At 42.2% G+C, this 21,833-nt stretch overlaps 1 protein-coding gene across 1 annotated transcript in view; it reads left to right on the top strand.

Annotated features, from left to right (window-relative positions):
- wasf1 (WASP family member 1) overlaps positions 1-21,833 on the top strand; it is a 47,739-nt gene that overhangs the window by 12,128 nt on the left and 13,778 nt on the right. Inside the window, exons 2-5 of the mRNA XM_034527737.1 lie at positions 9,874-10,028; positions 11,272-11,406; positions 18,395-18,548; positions 21,373-21,490. Of these exons, the coding sequence (XP_034383628.1) occupies positions 9,896-10,028; positions 11,272-11,406; positions 18,395-18,548; positions 21,373-21,490 (540 nt within the window). The 5' untranslated portion in view covers positions 9,874-9,895. The remainder of the gene's footprint in view (positions 1-9,873; positions 10,029-11,271; positions 11,407-18,394; positions 18,549-21,372; positions 21,491-21,833) is intronic.

Below are 21,833 nucleotides of genomic sequence, written 5' to 3'. Positions count from 1 at the left end.
GCTGTAGTTGAACCCGAACTTGGTGTCGTTCCAGTGGTCAGTCCTGCTGCTCTGTACCTACTGGCACCGCCTCAGGCCTCCTTACGGGAAGGGCACCTTCACTTACCACCGCCACCCTAGTATGCCAGCACTTTGTCCCCAGAATCATCTTTATGCACCTACACAGGCTGTAGGCTCACAAACTCCAGAGACGGCTTATGAGAGGTTTGCACAGCGGCCCAATTTATACCACAAATCCTTGCCGCTTCCACTCTTGTCTCTCTTCCTCACATATCAACCTCTCAGCTGCTGCCAAGTTCCTCTCAGTTCACCCTGTTCTATCAGCATTGTTTTATAGATGTTTCTCAGGGCAGGCAGTGTGCTTCATGCCTAGATTTTAGTTTGATAGTTTCAGCGTGCAGAAATGTGGAACGTTTAATTTCAAAATGAGAACTCAGCTGGAGGGGAAAAAAAACAACCAAAAAAGTGACGTTGCTGTTTTTAAAGCATTGGACCCGTCCTTGGTTGAAAAAAAGTGACTCCTTTTAATTTACATTTATTTTGTCTCTTGAGGCACTGGTTGATTTAAATTAAAATAAATTAAATAGAGTCCTCATTTATTACGTTTTGAGTAAAATACAAGTAGGATAAATACACAAGCTGCCTGTTACTAATAAAAGTGACCAGGGTATGGTCAGCACCTTTTCAAAGTAAAATATTTAACAGCCCCCCCCCCGTCCTCCTGTGTTTACACGTTTTCTTTTTTGCAGGAGGCAGTGATGCATGAGAGACTAAAATACACTTTGCCTCCAAGCTATATCACCACACTTTAAAACCACTCTTCTTCTCATTCTCTTACCATGACGTATTCTTAGATGGAGATCAAAGGAAATGAAAGAAGAACAGTCCCATATCCACAGCGGGCTAAATTTGCACTTTCTAACCAGAACTACATGATTTGACAGATGGGGGTGGGGGGATTACAAATAGGAAAAGAAGAGTGCTTAAAGGGCACTTCAGATGTGGAAAAGTAGGGTGCCATATCTTTACACTCAACATGTAATTGCATTTGACATGTTGCCTCCTGGGATATACAGCAGTCAGATTGTGTGATTGTGTGAATCAGTACATCACAGTACTGTATTACAATATATTGAAACATTGCAGTATGAATGAGGTATCTGCTCCTTCTCTCCAATAGAAAGCCTCTCTTGTTTTCCTACCTCACTGCCATGCAACACAGCGCCTCTGGTGTGGACATTGACGTCAATGACAGAAGAAGATCTTTCCCTTTCTCCGATGCTACTCACGCTGCTTTATAATTTGCCTTAAGCTGTATATTTTTCTCACTCTCTGTCTATTACTCCATCTGGTGTATACTTTCCCCCCTCTAGACCACCTCCATCTCTGCACAGGAGCTTGGAAACTTTTGTTTAAGATGCAACAAGAGGCAACGTTCTTCTTGAGATTTATAACCCACACTTGTACATTAAATAGTACATTAAATATATGTGGTATGATTTAACAGGAGAGACTGGGTTTATCACCTGTAACACAGCACAGTTAACGTCAAACCACAGTTAATTTAACAATACCGATACAGCACGAACATAAAACCTTGATTAGCCTACGACACGCATTTCAAAGACCAGCCAACAGGCCTGAAAGACAACAACAGACACCTACATATTAGGCAAGAATATAGCCAGAAGCACCTTATTATTATTTTAGGCCCTGCGGCTACTGACATTTTGAAAGACCTTCCCTCCGTCACAATATGCCCGTACAACATTAATTCAGCAACAAATAGTAAGTGCCGTCCTAATCAGAAACATAATATGAAACTCATCAAGACAATATGCAGGGCTTTATGGAATAATCAAAGCTTGGAAGCTTCATTCATTGGATTTGATTTTAGATATTTATAGATTGTTGGCTAATCTTCCAAGAGTCAAAATTAAAAGCATTCAAGCATACATAACAAATAATTGACATACAATTCAACACTTAATTGTTGACGCACACAAATCACACACACACACACACACACACACACACACACACACACACACACAGATCCCACCCCCTTCTTCTTTTTCATTGCATTGTAAAGTTGAAAAGTCAAAACATTTTGGGAAGAAATATATAATCATTTCCAACATTCACAACCTGATTTGATCAAACAAATCTATTCTGCTTCAATCCACATCTGTTGGCGTTTCGCCTCGGTAAGCCGGTGCATTAAGGCGCAATAGGTCAGAGAAACGTGCAATAAAAGTCGGCCTGAAGCACCAAAGCAACAGATTCCCCCCATTTAGCGGCATCACCAGTAACAACAGTATAAAAACAGAAAGACCACCAAAAGAAGATTACAGCTGCCGGCGCCACTAGCAGGCATGTCCACTTTATCTGCGTTTGGCCCTCCTAACACGCTTCTTGGCTGGCTTTCGTAGCACGTCTGTGTCCTGAGCTTGGGAGTATGCATTGTGTGCTCGCTCTTTGGTGATTTTATGTGGTTGGAGCGGACAGGGGTTTGCTGCGGTGGTTAGTTTGTGTGCATGTCCTTCACGTCTGTATGAACAGCAAGGGAGTTGGTATTATGAAATTTACCTCACAGGCCAAACAAGCACAGCTGCACAGCACGAGCATGCAGACATTTATTATTGAGCAGCAGGCTTTCATTATTCATACCAGTGGGTTTCTGTGCAATCAGCAGATACATTTCTTTGAGTCTGTTGGTTCTTCACACACTTTACTCATTGATGTTGTCACACAGACATATATGAATATTAAGCGGTGGACGTTTACAGTTGGATAAAGCATGATTAGCTAAATTAATGTCCAAAGCAATCAAAGGTCTTTGTAACAAAATACAATGTGGGCTGTGTCCAACTACTCACTCAGTATAAGCTTCATCGTTGTAAAGAATAGCGGACAGAGTGCCTCCGTTGAGTCGCGTAGATTTTTTTTCATACGGAGAAAATATTTGATGAATGAAAGCTTGGATCCTTATCTTCTCCAAAGTGCTATAGGAAGGAAAAAAGAATACAGTGTGTTTCATGTCTGCACAAAAACAAACATTTCTAGAGCTGTGTAACTCCATGCATGAAGAGTATTGCAAAGGCAATATAAATCGCGCCGCATATGGACACTTTTTGCTAATTTTGCTCGTTTTGCAAATTTGAACATTTGTTATGTCTGCGTTGAACATTTCCAGCCAATAACAGCCAGGGGTTGTGATTTTATATTTCGAGCAGTCTCTATTGCAATCGATGTTTGTTTTCTTGTTGTCTGAAGCAACTTCTGGAACTTGTTTACAGCTGGCAACATTATAACAGTCCAGAAAGCCAGCCAGCCCATGGATCCGCACCATCTGAGTACCTGAGCGCCAGAATTTTCCCTTTGATCAGGGCTGGATGTGTCAAGAGGAGAGGCAGGGCGGAGTGCTAAATGACTGCCTTGCTTCACACCATGCTTGATTTGGACCTCTTACTGTCCAACATGTACACGAAAAAATGGCCATGAACAGACTCCAGCGCTAAAACTACAGCTTTTGTTTATGCCAGCGTTTCAAAAACAATATGAGGAGGAATACGCTGCGGTAAAAAAAAGTTATTGAGGCGAGGAAGTAAGTTTATGTTCCTTTATCCCTTGCTACAAGCTCCCCGTTAAGTTTCAGACTACCTGCAAAACTAGTTAGCATACCAGTCTTAGCCCAACCTGACAGCACTAGTGCTGCAGGTGTATTTTCAGCCCGACAACAAGAGGTCTGCTTATGTGTGTCTGCGTGTGTTTTTATAGCAACTACTGGTGCGGGCCTGCAAGGTGTCATCTCACAGCTGAAGGGGTGCCGGCTGGTACCGAATTTTAATTGGCAGGAAGACACAATGACACATGCCATTATATGTTCTGCCAACATGATCTGCTGTGAAGGGTAGGGAGGGGGGACTCGTATAAAGGGGTTGTGTGTGTGTGTGTGTGTGTGTGTGTGTGTGTGTGTGTGTGTGTGTGTGTGTGTGTGTGTGTGTGTGTGTGTGAGAGAGGTATTTTGAGTGATTGTGGTCGACTATTTGCATCGATCTTTGAGAGGAACTTCATCCAACCTCATGTGCTTTCAGAGAATTTCAATATGTTCAGTGTGAATGTGCACCAGGGACCCTTACTGGGCAGAGGCGCCGGCTCTCCTTTCAGATTTAACAGTCGGTTCCCACCAACAGTGGAAAAGTATTAAGACCCCCAGTCTTAAAAGCTCAAAATCATCTAGTTTGTTTGACAGGTCTTCTGAATAAGACTGAATGCAAACAGGAAAACATCAGCATTTCATTATCTTAAAATGTGGTGTTGGAGCTGTTTTTTAAAGGGAACGAAGATAACATTTCAGCCTTGTGTGCTAATAAGAGAGATAATGAAAGGACAAATAGAAATGCATAGCTGCCTCAGTAGAATAGCAAAAATGATGAGCCAGACATCTCACTTTTGGTGTTGAGCCTCCACAATCGTCTTTCAACCAGCTGATGGAAGCAGAAGTCACCTTGATAAGTTTTGATTTTGACAACTATACTGTACATTTTCCCCTTCTCCCTTTTTTTGTTAGGAAAATGAGCTGCAGGTTGTCCGGCACTGCATATCTGCATTACTAATATAAACCAGCTGCTGGTAAGCTTTGCGAGTTTGATTTCTGCTCGCTCTGCCATTGGCTGCCTTGGCTCTGCCAGTTTCCCTGATTGGATGTCTGTGTTTTTATGTTTGCAGCTGTTCAATAAACTAAGGGTAGAGGAAGAAGGACAAAATGTTCAGGATCATTTGATACACAGAATGCAACTAACTTCAAGCTTCAAGAGTGCGTTACAACCTAAGTCAGGGTTTTGATGCACACATGCTCTTTTGCAGTAACTGAATTGTTAACCCTTTACAAGTTACATTAGTCAATAACTAAAAGACAGCTCTTCTTTTTATGTTTGTGACTAGACTTGGATGGTTTCTTCTGCAATATTTGTTAAAAAGCCTTAGAAGTTATTAAAACGTACTTAGATTTTATTTGCAAAAGTATTCTTCTTTCTGCAGGCAGTAATGTCAATTCTACAATGTTTTGGTATCTGATCGTGAGGCTATAAACCTAAAACTAAAAGTGGGACTGTAAAAGATTATGCGCCCAGGAGGTTGTTGAGTCCTTGTTTGTGGAGTTTTAGTCAGCGCCACCAGACCTCAAGCAAACAACACCACTATTGCTAGCTACAGCTTTTACAGTGTAGACTTTAGCTTGAAATTAAATCAACTTAAATTAATTATCTATCCATTTACTTCCTGCCAATCATCTCTGGCGGGTTAATTTGGTTAATTATATCATCGGAATTATTGTGAAACGTAGATTCTGCAGCGAAGTACTGAGAAAAATATACAACGATAAATAATAACGGCATTTCATTTAAATAAACAAATTCCTCTCTGGTTTACTGCTGGTGTCTTTTCTCTGCTCTTCCTCTCTTTGTGCAATATCTAGTTTCACAGAACCAGTGACTGTGATGGCAAACTGTGGCTCAAAGAAATTGCATCGCTGCTAGCTAGTTGTTTTTTTAGATATGCAATGCTTTGCTTTTTATTTCATGCTTTCTCAGTAGAATTAATCACCCCATTTTTCCATAATTTTTCCCAATAAAACTTAATAAACACTAATAAATAAACACTAATTAAATAATAAACACTAATTGCTGTGTGTGTTTGTATCAAATCGTAGCTGATGTTGTCTCTACCAAGCCCTCCAAGTAAAAGGCCCTTGACCTGCTCCATATGGAGGGGTCCTCTGCTATATTGTGTGCAGTGTGAGTGAGTAAATGCCCCATTAGAATTCATTAGCGCCTCTCATTGGACATATTGTCCCGAGTGCAATGAGCCGCACCAGTGCAGGCCCCCTGCTCTCCACTGGCACGTGCCATCCCTCACCCTGCTTTGTGCTCGCACACAATGGATGAGCAATCCCACATCTTCCTCTTCTTCTCCATTCATCAGTTGCTATCACTGTTTTCACACATCACCCTGATCTTAGCCTATTCACCCCCTTCAGCCCTTCTCTCTCTCTTCTGTGCCTTTCTTGGGATATTATAAAGTGATCAATGGCATCCCACTGCAGCCGTTGCCATGGTGATGGGCGGGAAGCACCACCCAAGATGTATGGATCGTAAAAGTAGGAAGACCGTGGCAATGGGTGTACAGGGAGAAATAAGGCTGGCTGGCCCGAAGACCGGATTGACAAATGTAAGAAGGAAAAGGAGGGGAAAGAAGAGCATGTATGTTAAACATTTCTCCGTGCTGCGATCATCTGTGATCATTTAATACTTATATGGGCTGCAGTGATGGCCCTCCTCCATCATACTGGCAAGGCACTGTCAATGAAGGAGGAAAAACTAAGGGGAAGAAGAAGGCACCGCAGAGGGAAACCATAGTTCTCTCACAAAGGTCTTTCAGCTGCCTTGTCCATTAAATTAGTATATAATTGAAAACGGAAGACTGTAATTTGCTCATCTTTAGATCTGTCAATTCAGTCCTCCACATCCATTCTTTCATGGAGCCACTATTGTGCTGAATATAGTCCGAAATTGGTCTCGGAGAGAGTCATCGCCAGGCCGTCACATGCTTCATACACTTTCAGCCCTTTGTGGAAAATCAGCTGATAATCATGGTTGAACATTAGCTACAACTAAGAATACTCTGTTTGGTAGTCATTATTAAATAGTCACGCTAAAAAAGGTTTCCACTCACCCAGCTGTATATTTAACTCTACTGTGGTCTTTCAAAGTGGAGAGGTTTTGGAAGAGACGTGGGGGCAAAGCATGGTGGCTTCTAAACCCCAGACCTGCTATGGAGGACCGCTCACAGAAAGTGCACAAATCAGCTGCACGATATGCTGTTTGTGAATATTGCATTGTTAGTACGTGTACGATTTTAGGCCTCTTGTTTTACAGATATGTCAGACTTGTCCACCAGATAATTTACGTCGCTTTAGTCAAGAGGAATGGGTTTGCTTGATGGCTACTAAGTAGTGTTAAGTGTTACCGATATTGCAGCGTCTCAGTCATGGCTCTGCTCTTATGCCCTGAACACCACTGCAGTCTGAGAAAAGTCCTGACACATCAAAAACATAATGTCTTCATAAGCCACCGTCTTATCATACTATGTCTACCCATTAGAAATCATTTATTCCGCTCGACTCGTCTTCAAAATCCCTTTCACTTTAAAGTTAAATATCTTGCTCATATTGAACAATTTCAATGAGGCACATCTCCCGCTAATGTTTCCCCTCCTTATTGTGGGACAGTTGAATGTGTTGAATACTTGTCTGAGCTCCATGGTTAAGGAAACTACACTAAGGAAAAAGCCTGGACATTAACTAGTCATGATGAACAGCCTATTTGTCCCGTGGGACACTCTTTGTAGGTAACCGTTGACTTGCCATACCACCTTGTTAAATGCTGTCTGATGCTGTCTGATGCTACTGGAATCCATTTTCTCTCTCTGACTCTCTTTCTCTTTCTGTCTCTTTCATTTTATTTTTCTCTCACTGTCAGAACACAGATGATGTGTAAGCAATTTCTCATGGGAACCCATAAAAAATGACAGCGTTATTCTCACGGGAGCAGCGCAGTCATCATGTCATCATGTCATAGTTTGGTATTGGAAACCCCAGTGGACCAATGCAGCATCTATGTATGTATGTATGTATGTATGTATGTATGTATGTATGTATGTATGTATGTATGTATGTATGTATGTATGTATGTATGTATGTATGTATGTATGTATGTATGTATGTATGTATGTGTGTATGCATGTATGTATGTGTGTATGCATGTGTGAGAATATGTTCCCTCCCGCGGACAGCAGTCTCAACTTATGTCCAATCAGCTCGGCAGAAAATTGTATGCTGCAGTCATTAATCACACACACAGAAGCCACGAATGCGCTGTGGTGAGGCAGTCTGAGGAAGTCTTTGAAAAGCGATGTGAGCTAACGGTGTTAATGATCTGTCAACAAATATCAAGGGAATGTAATTGAGCCTGTGATAAAGAGAAAGAAATGATGTTTTCAAGATACATTATGCAGAGAAACAGTCTCGTAACCTTGCACGTACTGTGACAGCAACCAAAAAAGCACAAACTAGAACTGCTTCAGAAAAGATTTATTGAGGATCAATTATTGAGGAAGCTCAATAAAAAAACGTGGTTTTAAAACTCTATGGATGACTTTGAAACACAGATCCTCTTCAGTAACTGCTTAATATGTAAGCCAACAGGGCTTTTTTTGTTGTTATTTGAAACCAAAGGAAACTATCTACTCTATATGAAAAGCCCACCTTGAGGAACTCAGGCTGGCAGAATCAATATAATCACTTAACACCTCTATGCACTTATATTTTGTGGGGCTTAGAGAGAAGGAGTGAATGCAGATTCCCTTTGTTGCTTTGCTTTGGAGACCATAATTTTCTCCTCTTATGTCTGTGTTTAACTCAACCATTCATGAAGTACTTGCTTGTTTGTGTGTATGTGTGTGTGTGTGTGTGTGTGTGTGTGTGTAAAGGACACTGGATACTCCAGGATATTGAAATGGAGAAGGGCAGATCGATAGACAGTCTCTACAGGTCTTTTATTTTCTATATATTTGTATAGGCTATAGTCTATTTGTTATCCATTTGTTTATGGGCCTAGGAGCAAATTTTTTTTAATGTGCTATTGCTGCAATTTTTTTGATGTGATATTACTTTCAATAAAAAGGTGTGTATGTGAGTGACTGTGGGAGGAATTGTAAAAAAAAAAAAAGATCTTGAAAGAGTGGAGAGGACATCTTGTTATTTGGGTTCATAACATCGCCCGCACATCTCATTCAAACCACTTAGACAACGGCTTTCAGAAGTTCAGGTTCTCATTCTCTCCTTTTATGGGCATGTTTGCCCCCCTTTAAGACGTTTCCAGGATGAATCACCTCAACAAAGCCTTTTACTGGGCTCCCAGCTAACAATCCATAGCTGGGCCACTTCCTAGAATAGCCTTCCTTGCCCTACATTTTTATGGATACAGTCAATAATCATGTTTATCGATTAGTGACGGCAACACCGCTAAGAATACAGCGGGATATTAAAAGCACCAGGTGTTACTTAATATTTAATCAGTGCTTTAACAAGGCCTTATCCCTGTCAATCAGTCAGCCCACCTGATCTCCACATCATGCCACACACTTGCTCTAATTATACAGTTACAGCAGAGAGACATGGGCTGTTTATCAATACCAAGTACGCTATGTAAAGACTTGTGTACTTTTGGACTTGGGAGTTTGGAACATCAGCTGACTTGATGTCACCACCTCAGCTGTTCTTGCTCATGAGTTTACTCCGATTATTCACTGTAAAGTATTTTTACAGTCAAACACAATATGACAACCCTGCTTTTTTTCGTTTTCCTTGTATGTATAACCCAAATACATGTGTTTGGTTATATATATGAAATACTTGTATTTACATGCTGCAGCATGTGTATGTAAAAAACATATATGTAGTTTGTAAATATGTATACATACGAGTATGTGCATATATATAAAAAAACCTTTTTACCTTAGACGGTGCTAAGTCGGTGAAAGAGATGAGGCAACATGGCTGCTATTCTGTTGCATTTTCTATTTCTTCAGGATCCTGTTAAACTGTACTTCTCACATTGTATTTCCACTCCACGTGCTCTCTGTCCCCTGAACCTCCATGCTGGTGTTGTCCTTCCTATTTGTCTCTTCTATTATTGTAAAAAGCTAAATCACAAGGTATAACAAGAATTAGCGCACTAACACAGTTGTGTCCCATGTCCCCCCCCCCCCCCCCCCCCCCCCCCCCCATCCCTCTCCACCCTACTCTTGTAGGTAGTGGTGTCGCAGCAGAAGGATGCCGCTGGTGAAGCGCACCATCGAGCCCCGGCACCTGTGCCACACGGTGCTGCCGAGGAACATCAAGAATGAGCTGGAGTGTGTGACTAACATCTCCTTGGCCAACGTCATACGTCAACTCAGCAGCCTCAGTCAGTGGCACACACACACACACACACACACACACACACACGCACTCATTAATTTTCTCGTACAGCCATTTGAATGTACACGCACCTCGGATCCCTGTAAATCAAATCGCTCACTGCTCCGTTATTAGGTGCTGATTCAGCTAATGCCCACAGTTTTTATTTCTTGGACAATACATTGCAGGCATTACAATATTCAGAAAAATGACAAATTTGATAATCCTTTACATTCAAGATCAGTTTTCACAATTGCATATTTTTGTAAGTTTATGATGAAACTCAGGGCTTTCCTCCAATCAGGATTTTCAAACCACTCACGTGCTTGTGGTTCATGCTTTTTCTTTTCTATATATATATATGTTTTTCTTTTCATAAACACTGAACAATATTATTGATGTCTAGTCCTACAAATATATTTTTTTAAGTGTTATCATTTCAGCCCATCTGGAGATCAACCGGCCCACACATAGCTGCTCCAGTAGTCTCATGTTTTAACATGTTTTAAAAAAAATGTTTTAATGACTTTGTTCATCACCTGCGATGTGAAAACATTCGATCTGCGGACAGCATTGTCAGCTGAGGAATCAATCACACGGGGCAGCAGTGGAGACGGTTGTACCAGCATCTGGTTTTAAAGTAGTTGAGCAGACTTTACCGCCAGCCAACAGCGCAGCTGAAAGCATTGGAGGAGCCAACAGACACAAGTTATGCTGCTCTGACTGGCGCTGTTCATCGTCGTGCCTGTCTGAATAGAGTCATCACTACAGAATATTGAAGTCAAAGTAACAGTTTTTCCCTTCAGTTTAATCTTCATCTTTCTTTTTTGTCTAAATCTGGTATCACACAGCTGTCTGCGTAAAACACCCACTCAGATCTCCATCTGAGCCGTCAGCCTCCGACACTTGGTTCCAGAGGGACCTCTAGTCACCACTGACACAGCGTTTCTTCAACTCTCACTAGCAGTGATCACACATATTTAAGCTATGATGCTTTATAAAGAGCAACAGCACTTCTAGTTTTCTGTGATTGTGAACGACAAAGCATTGGAGTTAACTTTTTCAAAACAAAAGGGCCGACAAGTCCCCAGAGACAGCTGATGTAAAAAAGATCAAACGGCTGTTGAAAAGAGAGAAAACACACAACATTGTTCTCATTTTTGCTGCATATAAAAGTGTTAATGGCTTTGAAGCTTCTTTTTTTTAAACACAATTTCTGCCTGTGTGTGTGTGTGTGTGTGTGCATGCAGGTAAATATGCAGAAGACCTCTTTGGAGAGCTGTTCAACGAGGCACACACCTTCTCTTTCCGGGTCAACTCCCTGCAAGAGCGAGTGGACCGCCTCTCCATCAGTGTCACACAGCTGGACCCCAAAGAAGAAGAATGTGAGTAATGTAGCCACACACACACAAACACTTACTCATGCACTCTTTCTTTGAAAAGTTTTCCGTCAGTCACACCTCTTACTGCACCAAACAAACTGGATGTACACTTTTTGGGGCCTGTGAGTGTGTTTGTGTGTCAGCTGTGTGATGGAGCTCTCTTGTCCCTCCCCCTCTATTGTTAATGGCTGTTATTATAGGAACAGACAGCTATAAGACAATGTCATTTTTCACCCTCAAAAGTACAAATCATTGCCTCCACTTGAAACTTTCTGTGTCAGGCTGCATCTGTGGTTAGCATTAATAAAAAGGATCGGCGAGACTGTCAGGTAAGCCAGGTTAGCCTGAGAGAGCGGAGGCCGGTTGAGAGGGTAGTGTCGGTAGAGGAGAGTGCATTGGGTGCAAAGTATAAAGAGAGGGAATCGCAGCGGTGTAATCCCATGCTCCAAGGCGGCGTATCGATTCCCTATGGGCCAGCAGTGTGTTTACGGCTCTGCACAATGCTACTCTAACTGCTTCCTTGTCACTGACACAGAGACAGTAAAAGGTTCACTGGGCTGGACTTGCTGCTTATGGCTTTTCTGTGAATGTAAGCACAGGCCTTGTTAGGCCTTTTTACAAGCTATTTAATTGTTTCTTAGTTTTTAAAGACTCACAGGTTTGTGTTTTAAAGTGCTTGAGGAACGGACTCTTCAAAATCCAGATTACTCATGCTTGCTTTGCATCCTGTTTTTTCAAACTGCCTCTCCTCTTCCTTCACCTGTCATTCTCTTACCATTCCCTGCTTCATCTTCCTCCTTTCCTCTCACCACCCTTTCCTCTAACCCTGTCCCTGTAGCCATCCTAATTGAATGATTGTGTGTGTGATCTAATTGTGAAAGTCTGTTGTGCACGGTGTCTCAACTGATAAATGAGTCCCTATTATTCTTTAGAGGTTGAAGGGCAAAGACACACTCATGCACTCTTTCTCTCATGCAACAAGGCTAACTATATTACCCTGCGGAGGATAAGATAGTAATATTTATCTTATTAGATACACATCAACACATTTACTTTGGGAAATAACAGTAACAACAAAGCCGGTCTTTGTATCGCTTTGGCACATGGCTCCTTGTTCATATCCATGTGATGGTTCTGCATCTGGACGCAGATGATTAGTGATTCTGTGTGTCTGATGCATCCCTTCATAAATAAGCTTGACTTCCCACCCTTGAGCCTGAAGCACAGGCTGGAGAGACAGTGGATAAGGATCAGCTCAGTTGCAGTTCAAGTGGGTGGTGGTACGGTGGGAGTCGGAGGGGAGGAGGAGAGTAAGAAAGATGCAAGGATAGAGGGATGGGCGCATAATACAGGGCACTGCAGCAAAAGCAGTGGAGTGTAAAAGGATTGTACCGCAGAATTTTCTGGGCCAGGTAGAAATGGCCTCCTCTGCAGGTTGCAGTGATTTCCCACTCAGTTGAACTCCTCCACATGCACATATAACCAAATAAATTTGCATTTAACTTTCCTGTCCCGACCATTTTTAAAAGATACAATCCCTATAATAGCAAGGGTGTGTGGTGAAAGGAGAGGAGTCAGCTACATGTGACAGATAAATGGACAGTTGTGGGGGGGTGGGGGTTCAGTGAGGGGTTTTGTTTCCGTAAATGCCACCCTTCGTCCCCACCCCCTCCCTGTCTTTATCCTCTCAAACACATGCTACTGTCTACAGTTGAAAGTGTATGCTTTTAGCACAAGCGTATGCCTTGCCTTGTAATTGTCTGTGTGTGTCTGTGGTTGGCATGAGAGGGGGAGGGAAGAATAGGGGGAAAAGTGCAGGCAGGGATGGGACCATAAATCAGGACGGTAGAGGGATAAATGAAGGAAGGAGGATGGGGGTCGGGTAGGATGGAGGACAGCGGAGCACACTATATGTATTTTACAGATACTGTTCACAAAATCCCTTGCGGGCCTCTTTTAAATTCTTTAAAACTTTTAACTGATTCACAGCTAAATTATGCTAGACGCCATTAGTAGGACTCATCACTCACAGCGGAGAGTCTCAGTACAGACAGGATGTGTAAAAATACATATTTTAAAAAAATCCACCAACACCTCTTCTGGTTTTAGCACCTCAGTCCCCACCCACTCCTTGAGCAGGTGTGTGGTGGAGAGCATCCTCACTTCCTGCATCCCAGTATTGGGGAATAGAGATCAGTCTAAGCGGTTTTCCATGCTTACACAGATACAAAACAGTAGGAGGCTTGCAGGATACAAATGTTGCACAACAGACACACTGATGGGAATGATGGGAATGATGGCACAGAGTTTGGACAACATGAAAGATGTTTTGCTGAAGGTCGGAGCGATTGTGGGACGCAGTCGAGGCATGAGTGATGTATGCAGTGCCACCGGTGTGCAGTGGTTGAGGTAAAACGTGCTTAATCAGATGGATTAATGCATGTTCAGACTGTACACACAGGTACACACACGCACGCACACACTCACCTTGCTAAAACTCAAGCTTTTTATGTTGCCCTTTAGGCCTTGACTCCCCTTCTCCTCTTCCTCCTCTTCCTCCTCTCCTGACCCCCCTCCCATACCGCACACACACACACACACACACACACACACTCTCTGTCTTTGTTGTCCATCCCTGCCCACTCCCATCTCTCTGATTGATCTCTGCTCTCCCTCCATCTTGCGTGAATGCTATTTGTGTTCTGTCAGGCTAGCCTCCCACTATCACTCCAGCCAACCAAACTAATGGCTGTATACCCTATTTAATGGCACCGTTATATCACCGCACTGGCTGCAGGCCATGTAGGAGGGGTCACAAAGCCACCCCTAGTCTCTACTCCATAATCCCTCTCCTTCTGCCTTTCCTCTTTCTCCTTCTGTGTCTCTGTTTCTGTATTCCATAAAAATTGTTCTTCTTCTATTGCCAATTTTCTTTTCTTCTCTTTGAGTCTCTCACATGACTTCTTGATGTTTAATTTTTTGCATTTACTTGTTTTCCTTGTCTTTCCAGTTAACTCTCCTTGACTCCTTTTTCATTTGGCACTTTTACACACCTCTCCTTATCTCCCTTTCATCTCTCTCTGTCTTTCTGGCTCTCCCCATCCACTGTGTTTTTCAGTTGGTTTAACACTTAATATTGAAGAGAGAAGATTGGCTTTCTCATTGATAATCACAAATATTGGCGGGACCTAATGCCCGTCCCCCAAAGATTTTTGTTTTCTTTGATTAAAAACAATAAAATATTAGAATGGATAAAAATGCCCATCAAACAAATAGCACCGTGTGACAATTTCACCATAAAACCAAAGTATAGTATATTCTCTGCAAATCAACAAGCAGGACTATTGTATCTTTAATTTGTACTCCATTTTTTAAGTGTTAAAGGTGCCATATACAAAATTGGGAGCATTTCTATTGCCTCTCAATGGCTCTCGTTGTGGAGTGGCTCGCATCTAGCGGACAGTTATCTAATGGCAAAAGTGACAATAGAGCTAACGGTGTTTACCTGAGGGAGAGGCTGAGTGCCACTTGTCCATGATGACACCATCAGTCGGGACGGCATTATAAGGTGTAATCTCTCAGCAATTATGCAGAATGTATCATTTACTCTTATGATAGGTCACCCAGAAGCATTGTGGGTGATGACCAGCGAGCAGCAGTAAGAAACACTGTGATTTAAAGCTTTTCCAAAGTCCAAACCAAAATGTTGAGGAGATGCATACAGTTCATCTACTCACTTCTCGAGTTACTTTGTAACATCCTGCAACAGTCACGGTTTATACACGAAGAGAGAGGAAGAGGACAAAATTAAAGAAAAAGGACAATCAATAAACATGTTTACAAGAGAAAGAAGGAAAAGATGAAAAACAAAATGGAGCAAAAACTATGAGGAGAAAGAGTAATTCAGGGCTACAGGAGGGGAAATATAGGGCAGCATTTGCATTGAAGTACAACTGAATGAAGAGCCGTGTCTGCATGCTAAAAGACAGTTTGGCCTCTGCCTCTTCTTATCTTCAGAAGTTGTGTTCAGAAGTTGTGTTCAGAAGTTGTGTTCAGAAGTTGTGTTCAGAAGTTGTGTTCAGAAGTTGTGTGTAGGACTGCATCTTGATGAGGCAGGAGGCGAAGAGGAAAAACATAATTTCTTTGAAACGTTCAAGGAAGCTGAGGAGTGCGTGCGTGTGTGTGTGTGTGTGTGTGTGTGTGTGTGTGTGTGTGTGTGTGTGTGTGTGTGTGTGTGTGCGTGTGTGCGTGTGTGTGTGCGTGTGTGTGTGTGTGTGTGTGTGTGTGTGTGTGTGCGTGCTTCCTCACCTGGCTTTGGTTGAGGGTGTTCCAGCTAGATGCTATCTCTCTCAGAGAAAGATATGAGAGAGAGAGAGAGATAAACTATCCACCACTGGCTTACTGATAAGGAGGTTCACTGGCTTAGATTAGACGCTGCTGCTGCACCTGGTGCTGCTCGACGCACACACACACACACACACACACACACACTTACAACCTCTCACTAACTCACTCAAAGCTCACTTAAATTGTTCTCATTAGCTAAATATCTTCACTAAATGGGAGTAATTGGTAGTTTAGCTGAATAAGTGACATTTTGTAATTAGGATGTAGAACATCATGCTAAGATATCTGTGTATGTGTGTGTGTGTGTGTGTGTGTGCGTGTGTGTGTGTGTGCTTCTCTGTTTCTGCCCACATTGATTAGTGCCTCTCTCTGTGCTCAGTGTTGCTCGCCAGAGGTTTATAGCCACCTCAGTCTGCATCAGATTCATCCTCACACACACTTCTGCACTGTCTCTCTCTTGTTTGTTGCTTTTGCACATTTTGGTCACACCATCTGACAGCTCTGCTCTCCCTAAATGCATTGGGGCGGCAGGACACCGCGTTCTTGCTTAGCGTGCAGCCCTCAGCAACACCAGATTGCCGCTCACCGGCTACTTCTTGCCCCGGCAGGTTGTTTGTTATCTGTCTGTCGTCCACTCTGTCGTTTCATTCTGTAATTTAGTCAGCAGTGAGAGGGAGAATGTTGGTGCACTTTCCTGACCTTCCAGTGGAAAGGAGGCCAGGCAAAAGGTGAAATGCCCTACAGGGATCACTAAAGCGTCACTTTAATGTTCATATCTCCTTTTCCACATATTTATCCTTTACCCTCTCTAATCTACTTCACATTCTTAGATCTCCCTGTTACTTATCCCTGGCATTTCTCTCCTCTGTGATCGCTCTGGGCAGTGTGCAGTAATTGTCATCCCACTGTGGCTTCCCTTCTTATCATTAGTCACCTCTTATGTCGCTGATCTGAGAATTTAAGTTTATTCCGTTGCACTCACTGATACAAGCACGAGTTCTCAAGGACTAGTTTATTACAACTTGGGTCTATTTATGCCTAGTTTCAGGGCGTCGTTCGTCCCTGTCTCTAATAACAAGATTGTACTCTCACCAAGTTGATAGCTGAGATCTGGAAATGCTGCATCATCACCAAAAACAATCATGCAGGTCAACCCAAATCTATTTGAAAGAGAAAACAAAGGTTACCAGTTAAATTATTACCCAAACATCCATCTCAGTTCACAGACAGAACTTCATGTTTTGACATTGTCCTATATTTTCCACAGTTGTGCGCTCAATTTTCCCAAGAAATTAGATGTTAATTACCAGTTTTCCTACATTTTTACTCTTCTCTTATGGGACACCTCACTCATACCTTACTGTTTGTCTCACCGAGGTCATACTTTGTGTTTTTATGGGTGTGTGTTTTCTCTCTTGCTCTCTTCTACACCACTCCTTCCGCATGTTAGTTTTATTGTCTTTCCCTCCGCTCTTCAATCCAATCCTCTTCTCGCCATCAACTCGTCTGTATTTCTTGGGAATACTTCCCGTATGTCAGCTCCTGCTCTTTGTTTTACTGTTAGTGGCTCTTCACTCCGTCCCCTGTATATTATACCCCTCCGTTCTCTGGCCTCCTGCCTCTCTCCCAGAGTGTTACGAACCTCGACTCACTGATAGTGTTTGTTAATAATGATACTTCAGTGCCTCAGGTGGCCGGCCTTTCACTACGCTGAGTGTGTGGAAGTAATTACCCAGATGTACTGCCGCAATGTAGAAGATCAGATTGCGTTAGCTTGTCCTTTGCATACTAAAATGCCTTTTGTCTCATTTAATCAAGACAAGCATTCAATGGCGGTCTTGATGACTCAGGTGTTCTGGCTTTAGAGATCAACTCACCGTACAGGTTAATAGTTCAGTATTTGATTCTAGGATGTTGTGTATGTGTGTGGTACAATACAATATATTTTCTATATGCCACATGACTTTTTTCAGTCTTCCTCTGGGCAGCATTAAAGTGTATCCATGTGTCATTCCCTCATGAATAATTCATATCCAGTTGTGGATCCAGTGGATTTCTTTCCAAGACTTGCTGTTTTCTACTTGGCCCGGCCAGATTAAGGGTTAGCACAAGTGTGGTTGTTTTTCCTCTTCCCCTCAGCAATTTCTCCAACCAGTTTTTTTTTTCCAGAAAGCTTCCGCTGTGCAGCATCAAGTTCTTCTTTCACCCTCCGGAAATGTCAGCTGTTCCCGTACGAAAGACGGCCGCTTATCCCCACAGCCTCCGACAGACGACCTTAGCCTGGCCGAGCCTCCTCTGGCTTAGCCTAGTTTAGTCTGGATGCTGTGTGGGTTTGCTTTAGCAGGGATTGGAAATTATCCAATGAGGACAACAATGCAGCGTTAGTCCAAGAGAGGATGATTATAGTTTCTCATAGGTGCAGTGCTTCGTTATGCTTTGATGATGATGATGATGATGATGATGATGATAATGACAAGATGGAGCCATACGGTGCTTGTGTTCAGACTTGAGTGAGACAGTCTGTTGGTTGGCAAACATATGTGGATCACATGTTTTTTTTATATAAAGAACTTGATCTAATAACCGATATTCCCATCTCTCCCTCTTTTTTTTTTAATTCTCCATCCCTCTTTCCATTCCGTAGTGTCTCTTCAGGACATTACCATGAGGAAGGCCTTCAGGAGTTCCACCATTCAGGACCAGCAGCTGTTTGACCGCAAGTCGCTGCCCGTCCCACTGCAGGAGAGCTTCCAGACATGCGAGCAGCCGCCACCCCTCAACATTCTCACGCCCTACAGGTCTGAATCCAGTTCCAATGACTTTACAAAAGGCTTTCTGGGTATGATGGGTTTTTTAGGTTTTTGTTTTTTAAATGAATCGTGTGCTAAAAGTAAGTTATAAGGTGCATTTTACAAGTGACATGATGACACTACAATAGAGGAGATTGAGAAGTGACATTGCTCCCTTCTTTAAGAAAAAACTGACGTTACCTACAACTGGTGAGTCCAGCATTTCACTAACTGTAACAACCTTTCATATATGTATCCGTTTCTATTCTCGTCAGTGTGGAGATTGGGGAAAAATGTATTTGTATTTTATTGAAAGACATAAAGAAAGACCCTACTGTGTTAACACAAACGCAGCTAAATGGCATTGAATGTTGGCTGTTATTTGGCCCATTCTTCTGTGCCACAGAAAATGTTTTTTATGAACAGTAATGCTCACAGGGAGGCACACAGAGGAAATAGAAAAGACACCCTAAGCTGCTTGTGCACTTTGGTTGGTCGGTATGTCATCATTGGCAGGCTTGTGACTCCTTCACACCAGACATCTCTTGGCTCTTGATTGTTGAGCAATAGAGCGATACATCTGAAGATGTATAATCTATAAAAAGCTCTGCTGGCCAGCACACCCTCCCTGTTATTTATCAGCCTTCTCACCCTGCTTTTTTCACTTTCTTTCCCCTCCCACTTCATTTTCTCTCTTGCAGTATTTTATATGACACGTCTCTGTGTCCAAGCCAGTTGATGAAGGTTACAGGGAAAACACAACTTTGTATTGTGTGTCTGTACAGACACGTACATATGCACTGCATGGAGAAAGGTGTAGGCTGTGGTATTTTAATATGCCATAAGGGCATTTCTTTTACGCCTGGGCCTTGACATGTCCAAGCAAAAGGCCAGTGTGGGTGTCTGCCTCACTGACATTATTTCCCAATCTTTTTTTTTTGTATTTCTTTTTTCGTCCCAGCTGAAGGCTACATGTCAGTTTTACTTCAAACAAGGATTAATGGTGATAGTTGAACTAGACATACACACATCTACTATGTAACCCTTAAAGTCAGCACTGGCTGGCATTGTTCTCCCCTCTCCTTGAATAACAACTGATGGAGTGTGATTGATTAGATATCTATTATAGAGGACTGTTGCTCTACAAGTGTGTTCGTGAGAGAAAGAGTGGTGTGTATGTGTCTAAATAGTAATATTAGGGCTGACACTAGCTATAACTTTCATTATCAATTAACCTGACGATTATTTTTTGGATTAATCGAGATCATTTCACAGGTAAAAAAAAACACAAGTTCTATGAGCCTAATAGCACTTAATTATCAAACAAGACCAAGAAAAGTAAGAAAACACCCCCTTTTGAGTTCTCTGCTCCTCTCCTCATTTTGTTCATCTCTTCTCCTCCACACATCACATCAGGAGTCTCCCTGGGACACCTCCCCAGGCGGTTATTTCTCTGACCTACTCTGAACACTTGTGCTCGGCTCTCTCTTCTTCTATCACTCATGCAACCAAGAAAAAAAAGACGCACACAAACACACAACTCAAATAAACACAGAATAAAGACGATGTGTAATGATTTACACAAACCGTCAAATATACCCGCAGTGCACACACCCTTTCCTTATCCCATTGCCACATTCATTTGTCTTCCCTTTGTTGTGTTGCTTGTCATTTAACTTTCCACTCATGCTTTTTGAAGCCTTTTCATGTTCTGTATTTGTTGCTCTTATCGGTGTCATCATCAAATGATTGCCTCCCAAGCTAAATTCAAGTTAGGACCTCTGAATTGTTGTGATACACCCACAAAAATATTTTTAATTCAATTTACTATTTATCACCAAATTGATATAAAATGACATTTCCGGACAGCACCTGTGTATGATAATTTCCTTGTCAAGAAGGACCTTTTGATGCGATAACTACCTGTGTCTGTCAGAAGTCTTTTACAGTTTCCCTCCCTATCATCATGGCACTGTTCTCCCCAGTGACCACCAACCACAAAGGCTTCTGTAATGTGGGTGCAGAAGACAGAGAGCGGAGCAGAGTTGAGAGAGAATAAATGATAACGCAGGACATAAGCTATTATTCATGGGAGATGGTCAACATATGATTTGTTGAAGGAAAGCAGACTGAGACAGGGCAAGGGCAGGACATAGGAAAAGAGAAATGATTATTATCAAACGTTCCCTCTTCCTGTATTTTAAAAGGAAAACAAGCCATCTGTAAGAGAATAATTTTGTCTTCAATAAAATAACTGAGTAATTTTTCAAACATTTAAAAATTCTCTGTCTCCAGCTTCTTGACATTATTATGAAGGGAATATTTGTGGGGCTTTGGACTGTTGATTGAACAAAAAAAGACATTTGAAGTATTCACCTTGAACTGTGGGAAATTGTGACATCCTCTTTCTACCATTTGCTGTCCAAGAGAATAATTGGATAAATGAATCAATGATGACAACAATGGTTAGTTGTAGCTGTGAATGGAAAAAAGCTACATTTGAAATGTGGCATCATCTCGATCTGGAACTCACATTATTGATCGATGTGACAATTATTTTCTTGATTGATTGATCAATCTATTAATAACTAATTTTGCTCATTGTATTTGTTCACGGGTCAAGATGTCTTCAAATCCGTTACGTCCAACAGATATTCAGTTCATTGTTCATAACTCACTCAGGCAGCAAATATTCACTTTTGAGAACCCAAGTTCCAGCCTTTTGAAGCCTTGCTTAAGTTATCAATGTCATTATTTAGCTTCTGAAAAGAAAAGAAACACTTCTTCTCCAGCATGCCAACCATAATGCAATGCGATTATTTGGTTTCTGCAGGGACGATGGCAAGGAGGGTCTGAAGTTCTACACCAACCCGTCCTACTTCTTTGACCTGTGGAGAGAAAAGATGCTGCAGGACACAGAGGACAAGAGGAAGGAGAGGCGGAAACAGAAGGTATGTCGGAGCAATCACAAGCGCCGGGTCCCGGCAGTGCACGGGTACATTTTACCTCTTGTTCATGCAACAATTCTGGACCGTGCTGACATTTTTGTTGCCGCAATAGATCGATGTGTTTGTGGTGAGCAATGGGGCTGTGAGCACATGAGCACTGAGGTTGGCCAGTAGGAAGACATGACGTGAGAGTGAACAAGAGGATTCCTATAGTTACCATAGCTGCAAATTGTCCTTGTCCTGCTTGAATCAACTGACAGAGTGATTCACTGATAGAAACACAGGCCTGGCTGCAGTCGAATGCATTAACTAGCCACCACATAAGATCAAGTCTTCCTCCAGTCGA

Source organism: Cyclopterus lumpus, chromosome 24 (genome assembly GCF_009769545.1).
Source record: "Cyclopterus lumpus isolate fCycLum1 chromosome 24, fCycLum1.pri, whole genome shotgun sequence".
Taxonomy (NCBI): Eukaryota; Metazoa; Chordata; class Actinopteri; order Perciformes; family Cyclopteridae; genus Cyclopterus; species Cyclopterus lumpus.
Note: the sequence above shows the minus strand (reverse complement) of the source record. Positions and strands in the feature narration are given on the sequence as shown.